This window comes from Oryza glaberrima, chromosome 12, assembly GCF_000147395.1.
Source record: "Oryza glaberrima chromosome 12, OglaRS2, whole genome shotgun sequence".
Lineage (NCBI taxonomy): Eukaryota > Viridiplantae > Streptophyta > Magnoliopsida > Poales > Poaceae > Oryza > Oryza glaberrima.
The window spans coordinates 4,705,694-4,712,632 of record NC_068337.1 but is presented as its reverse complement, the minus strand read 5'-3'; the positions used below and the strand labels follow the sequence as shown (position 1 = coordinate 4,712,632).

Genomic DNA, 6,939 nt, shown 5'->3' with positions numbered 1-6,939 from the left:
TATATATATATTTATATATTTATATATTTTACGAAAGTTTTTAATAAGACGAATGGTCAAACATATTTAAAAAAGTCAACGCCGTAAAAAATTTAAGGAAGTAGGGAAGGAGGGAGTATAAGCTTTATCTTTACGAAACAAACTATATTTGACAATTCAGTTTAGATTTAATCCAAAACATGATCGCGTGTGGGCCCGGTCAAAGCACACTAAACTGTTATATTCCTGCCAACACGTGTGGCCGCGCGTGACGTGTCCGCTGGGATGCTCGGAGTGACGCGTGGGTGGAGTCCGAACGAAAAAATTTGAAAGCAGAGATTTTGTTTTTGAGGATAATAAAGTAAGGATAAAGATAAGGATAAGGATAATAGATAAGCAGTGTTTCGAGAGTTTTAATTCGATTTTAAACTCTCAATCTAATGAAATTTAATCCGCAAATCCTTCGGTCGAACTGAAAAACTGAACCGTTGATTGAAAATTGAGAATTGTCGTGTTTGTCGAGTCGGAGAACAGAGTGCATTTTAACGAGTCCCACTCCCAATCGGATAGGTCGTCCTGTCCGAGCTGAAATATGCCAGATTTTATCTCCCCAGATTGGATGAAGTTTAGGCTCCCGTCTCCGATTCAAACTCCGTTCCCGCCTCGGATATGAACGCGGCTAGTTGACTCCCCGCTCCCGCCATTTATACCGCGCTCCCGGCGGCCTCCCTTCTCCACACGCATCTCAATCTTCTGTTCGATCGATCGATCACGCCATTGCCGCATCGAGATCAGAGATCGCATCTTCCGTGCCAAGAACACCAAGAACGCGCTCCTGTTCGCCGCCATGGTTCAGATCGAGCCGCTCGAGGTGTCACTGGAGGCCGGCAACCAGGCGGACTCGGCGTTGCTCGACGACGACGGGCGGCCGCGCCGCACCGGCACGTTCTGGACGGCGAGCGCGCACATCATCACCGCCGTGATCGGGTCCGGGGTGCTGTCTCTGCCGTGGGCGACGGCGCAGCTCGGGTGGGTCGCCGGGCCCGCCGTGATGGTGGTGTTCGGCGGCGTCACCTACTTCACCGCCACGCTCCAGGCCGAGTGCTACCGCACCGGCGACGAGGAGACCGGCGCCCGCAACTACACCTACATCGGCGCCGTGCGCGCCATCCTCGGCGGCGCCAACGCCAAGCTCTGCGGCATCATCCAGTACGCCAACCTCGTCGGCACCGCCATCGGCTACACCATCGCCGCCTCCATCAGCATGCAGGCCATCAAGAGGGCGGGCTGCTTCCACGCCAATGGCCACAACGTCCCGTGCCACATCTCGAGCACCCCGTACATGCTCATCTTCGGCGCCTTCGAGATCGTCTTCTCGCAGATCCCCGACTTCCACGAGATCTGGTGGCTGTCCATCGTCGCCGCCGTCATGTCCTTCACCTACTCCGGCGTCGGCCTCGGCCTCGGCATCGCCCAGACCGTCGCCGACGGCGGGTTCCGCGGCACGATCGCCGGCGTCACCAACGTCACCGCCACGCAGAAGGCGTGGCGGTCGCTGCAGGCGCTGGGCAACATCGCCTTCGCGTTCGCCTTCTCCAACGTGTACACCGAGATCCAGGACACGATCAAGGCGCCGCCGCCGTCGGAGGCGAAGGTGATGAAGCAGGCGTCGCTGCTGAGCATCGTGGCGACGTCGGTGTTCTACGCGCTGTGCGGGTGGATGGGCTACGCGGCGTTCGGCAACGCGGCGCCGGACAACCTCCTCACCGGATTCGGCTTCTTCGAGCCGTTCTGGCTCGTCGACGCCGCCAACGTCGCCATCGCCGTGCACCTCATCGGCGCCTACCAGGTGTACTGCCAGCCGGTCTTCGCCTTCGTCGAGCGCAAGGCGTCGCGCCGGTGGCCCGACAGCGGCTTCGTCAACAGCGAGCTCCGGGTGGGCCCCTTCGCCATCAGCGCGTTCCGGCTGGCGTGGCGCTCGGTGTTCGTCTGCTTCACCACCGTGGTCGCCATGGCGCTGCCCTTCTTCGGCGTCATCGTCGGCCTCCTCGGCGCCATATCCTTCTGGCCGCTCACCGTCTACCTCCCCACGGAGATGTACATCGCGCAGCGCGGCGTGCGGCGCGGCAGCGCACTGTGGATCGGGCTCAGGGCGCTCGCCGTCGCCGGCTTCATCGTGTCGGCCGCCGCCACCACGGGCGCCGTCGCCAACTTCGTCGGCGACTTCATGAAATTCCGTCCCTTCAGTGGATAGATCATAATAGCGGTAGCCAAGTACTATTAGTACTTCCTCCGTCTCACAATATAAGACTTTCTAGCATTGTCCATATACATATATGTGTTTAGATTAATTAACATCTATATGTATATGGACAATGCTAGAAAGTCTTACATTGTGAAACGGATGGAGTAGTAGATATATCATATATGCCACTGAATTTTATAATGGCATTATGAATTTTATGGAGAGGAAAGATTTTAGTTATCTAGTTCTCTGTAAATCTGCATTATGTTTCATTTATTCGTATGGTAATAAAATTCATTCTTAATAGAAATTCTGTTTTTCATTCTGCTAATGTGTCTGATTATGAGTAGTGTTGTGCCCACTGTCCACATGCTTTTGTAATCCAATTTTGTGCCTTTGTATGATGATTTTCAGCTTAAAGTTAAACAGGCAAGAATTGAAGACTAATGGCTTCAAAATTCAAACAACATATAAACACAAGTAAACTTGACGACGGAAGAGTACTGCAAGTCTGCAACCAAGCCACTATATAAATTATTTTCTTCTAGTTCTATCAAAATAAATAAGTAAAGATCACTAATAAGTCATCCAGGGAACAGAACAGAGCATCACTTTCTTCGTGTACAGTGCAACAAGCGTGAAGCTTCACTTCTGAAACTCTGAAACTCGATGACACAATTCAGTGTCCCAGTCTCCCTGAGTAATCAACTATTAACAATCATACACAGATGGTATAATTACGCTGCTGCTTCCACCTACCCTAGTTCCTAAATCGGTTTGGTTTTAATGCAATGGACATTGATCTTACAATCTTACATTGTGAATCTATGATTTCCATCAGGCACCTAGAACATTACTTCACCACATCTCTTTGAACATTAGTACCCACTGATTTTCTTGTCAGAAACTTATGACTGTAAAGGCTTAAACGAAAGGGTTTGCAGAATAAACATATATTCTACAGTTATAAAGTTTGATGTTGTGCATATCTAGACTAGGTAATCACATGAGGGCTTTTATATAGTACTTCAGTGAAATGCATGGACCTGTTCTGAAAATCTGAAGGTATCCTTTGTTCAGTTCCTGCACAAGATCCTTACTATCCTGCAAGCCTGCAAGTTGTGTGTCCCTGCAAAATGAGCAGTCAGTCAGCAAGCAAGAGTTTCAGGCTGCAATCTCAATAATGAGTATGTTAACAGTCTGTAGAACTAAAGTACTAACTTCAGTTGCCATCTGTCTGATTTCAGACTTGCAGTTTTTCAGTTGGGTCTGACGCTTCAGGGTTGAAAAATAAGAAGTCCAAGTCCTGTAGTTCCATTGTTTGCCCAAGCTGCAGTAATATGTTGATCTAGTTCAGGCTTCAATTGAATTATAGACTGAATCACCATCAATGTGTTAGAGTATATGGTAGTTAAAGTCATATTAGGATAGTATTGATTTGTGTGGACTCCTTTCATATCTGTAATCCTTCCTTATCTCCTCCCCATGTACTCCTATATATACCGCCCCCCCGAGGCTCAATACAACGTGTCCTATATTATACGGTATACCTCTTCTTATATACTATCCAACATGGTATCAGAGCGGACGACCTAGAGCCGCCGCTCACCGCTTCCGCTGCCGTCACCCCCGGGAGACGATCTCGCTCCCGGGGCGGGCACCGATTTTTTTTTTCTCTGTCGACATCGTGCTTGTCGTAAGAGAGATCAATCTCTTCGGCCAAGGCCGTTCGTCATTGTCGTCGTCAAGCAGCACAGCACTACAGCAGCCGCCGGTCTTGGGTCGCGGCCAGCACCTCGTCCTCCCCGCTCCGCCACGGCGCGCCGCCGGCGTGGCCGACGGATCCCCGCGTGCATGGCTGGCGTCGCCGTCGTTGGACGCAGCAGGGTACGGGGGGACCCGTCCGGCCGTCCCCGTCGTCTCCTCTTCCGCCTGGACCGCCGCCTGCGCCCACCAGGCCGGCGCGACCGCCGCGACCGTGTGGGTCAGCGCCTTCGATCTCCGCTTCCGCCGCCGGCCGACTTCCTCCAGGACGCCCGCGGCTGGCCGTCTTCCTCCACGATGCCGACACCGTTCCCATCCGCTCGTCTACGTCAAGTCGATCTCCTGCTGCCTTGCCTATCGTTCTTTTGACTGTCTCCTTTGCTGTGATCTTGCCGTGGTTAGCAAGTGAGGAGAGAGACAAGATGGGAGCGACAAGATGGGTGCACAGGCTGGTTGACCTGGTCAAGGCCTGCATGGAGAGCTCTAGCCTCTCGACACATGGTGCTTGCTACTGCTGCTATGTATCCATTTTTTTTCCCGATCAGTGATCGGGTTTGCGTCGCCCGCCGCCTCGTCGACATCTGTGCGTCTTCGACATCGGCATCGACTCTGCTTCCACTTCGTCATCTTGCCCGCGCATCATCGGCTTGATCACCCGTTCAAGCGCCCAGCTTCGACGACATCTTGCCGCCAATCGTCTTCGACTACTCATCTACGCCATCAAGCTTCGGGTTGCCGCTGCGTCGTCCCCTTGGGCCGCAGTGCCGCTGCCCGTGGTCCACACCTCCACTGGTTATTGCAGTGCTGAGAGACGCCCTCCTCAGCATGGTTACATCATCGGTGGACTTCTCGCCGTTGCATCGACATAGAGCTGCAACTGTGTTGTCCTCTCGGACCACAGCTTCGCCGCTTTTGTCGTCTTCATCGCCGTTCGCGCATTGACAACCTCGTCGTCCGTACTAGTCATCGTCAGCCGCTCAGGGTCTTCTTCCTCTACTTTGAGCATCGCCGCCGCATCTCCAAGCTGCCACTGTCGCCACTCTAGGCCGGTGGTGCAGCTACCTCTACATGGCTACCGACGTCGCCATCCAGGCCGTTGGTCCCACTACTTCGCCTTCGTCTTCGTCCAACATGATTCATCGCCAGCGTCGTCGTATCTTCCTCGACTACACTTCGCCTTTCTCCGACAACCGCGTGCTGCTCCGGCAATTCTCCCTCTACGCCGTTCTCGCGCCGCGACCATCTTGGAGGTCTTCTCTGCTAGTCTCCTCCGACATTGGCGTATGATTCATGGTGGTCCCCTGTCTCGCCCGCGCGGTATTGGCAACACCGGTGCGCGCGTTCGTCCCGAGTTGTCCCGGGGTCTGGCAAGCCCTGTGTGACGTCTCGTCCTTCACGGTTCGACTATATCGGCTCTTCGGCATCATCTTCCTCAACGACTGTCGCGATTATGTCACCGTCTTCGTCTCCAGCGCATCCTCGCGCACCTTGGTCCACGACGCCCTCCCATGCGTCCACGACCACTCTACGGCGCCCCATGCGTGGCCCGCGGCTCGGCAAACTCGACATCAGCTTCCCGACTTCGGCTACATCGACCACGGCTACTCTACGCACGGCTTCATCGACCACGGCTCTCTCGGCTCCTTCGCTTTGGCTACGTCGACAATGGCATAAAGGGCTATCATCCGTGTTGAGCACTCTTGTCGGTTTCTTCTCCAGTCCAAGTGTTCGCGCTGCTCACGCTTGGACTGCGGGGGATGTTAGAGTATATGGTAGTTAGAGTCATATTAGGATAGGATTGATTTGTGTGGACTCCTTTCATATCTGTAATCCTTCCTTATCTCCTCCCCATGTACTCCTATATATACCGCCCTCCTGAGGCTCAATACAACGTGTCCTATATTACGCGGTATACCTCTTCTTATATACTATCCAACACAATGTATCTGTGAAATCAAGAAAAGCAATCTGTAAGTTAATCATATGTTGATCTGGTTTTGTGATTTGTGAAGAATCTTCACTACTAATCGGTTCTGCAAAATGCAGGTTTGATTGATTCACCTTTTTTCTGTTTAGTTTCTTCTGTTCATGAAGTAATTCATAGAGAGGCCACAAATGCAATATACTGTTATGCTTCTCAGCTGCATTGTTTCACTCCTCCAAATGTGCTAGACAACTATGTGCACTCTTGAACGTCAAAAGATAAAGTTCAGAGCTTAAATCAGAATGAACAAAATTAGGGTGTTTGAACATTCATATTTGAATTCTCAGCTCGGGTCGGCATCTGCATAAAAAGGCCCAACAACTCAGCTTCTATTGTAAACCTCCTGTTTGGGCCAATGGTTACTTCTTTGTGGATGTTCCATAGCCCCCACACCGGCTAATTGTTGGATAATACTATACGAAACTAGATCAACTACTAAAAAACCCACATTTTTCTTTAAAAAAACTAAATCGTGGTTGCTCTGGGAATGCCTATATGAACTTCATTTATTCTTTTTAACTAAAAAATATGTAGTTCAGACAGAATACTAGATCAACTACTACAATAGTGAAAAAACAGATAATATGCCACTTTATATGTGAGGTTTCGATGAAATGCCACTCAATAGAATACACCGGATAGAATGACTCTGTACGTTGCCCACCGGATGAAATACCACTTTGAGGAGTTTTAACCATTTTTATGTCCGAAATACCCTTGGCTATGGCAATGAAGAGAGAGGGAGAGGGGAGCACCGGGGGAGGACCGGGCGGGTGGCGCCGAAGACCTCGCCGGGAGGAGGCGGCGGCAGCGGGGGAAGGAGGACAAGGTGTTGAACGGGTTAGCGAGCGGCGGCCAGGACGACGGGGCGGAGGAAGAGGCGACGATGCGGGAGGAGGACGGGGCGGCGAGCGACGAGTGCGCTTGCCCGCGCGCTCGTACGGAGGCGGCAGCGGCGGGGGAGGGG

At 52.1% G+C, this 6,939-nt stretch overlaps 1 protein-coding gene across 1 annotated transcript; it reads left to right on the top strand.

Moving 5' to 3' along the window:
- The first annotated feature begins 732 nt into the window (after positions 1-732).
- LOC127757863 (amino acid permease 3-like) lies at positions 733-2,240 on the top strand. The gene has a single exon (XM_052283444.1). It carries the CDS (start codon positions 827-829, stop codon positions 2,231-2,233), a length of 1,407 nt encoding a protein of 468 aa, XP_052139404.1. The 5' UTR covers positions 733-826; the 3' UTR covers positions 2,234-2,240.
- Positions 2,241-6,939: the final 4,699 nt, after the last annotated feature.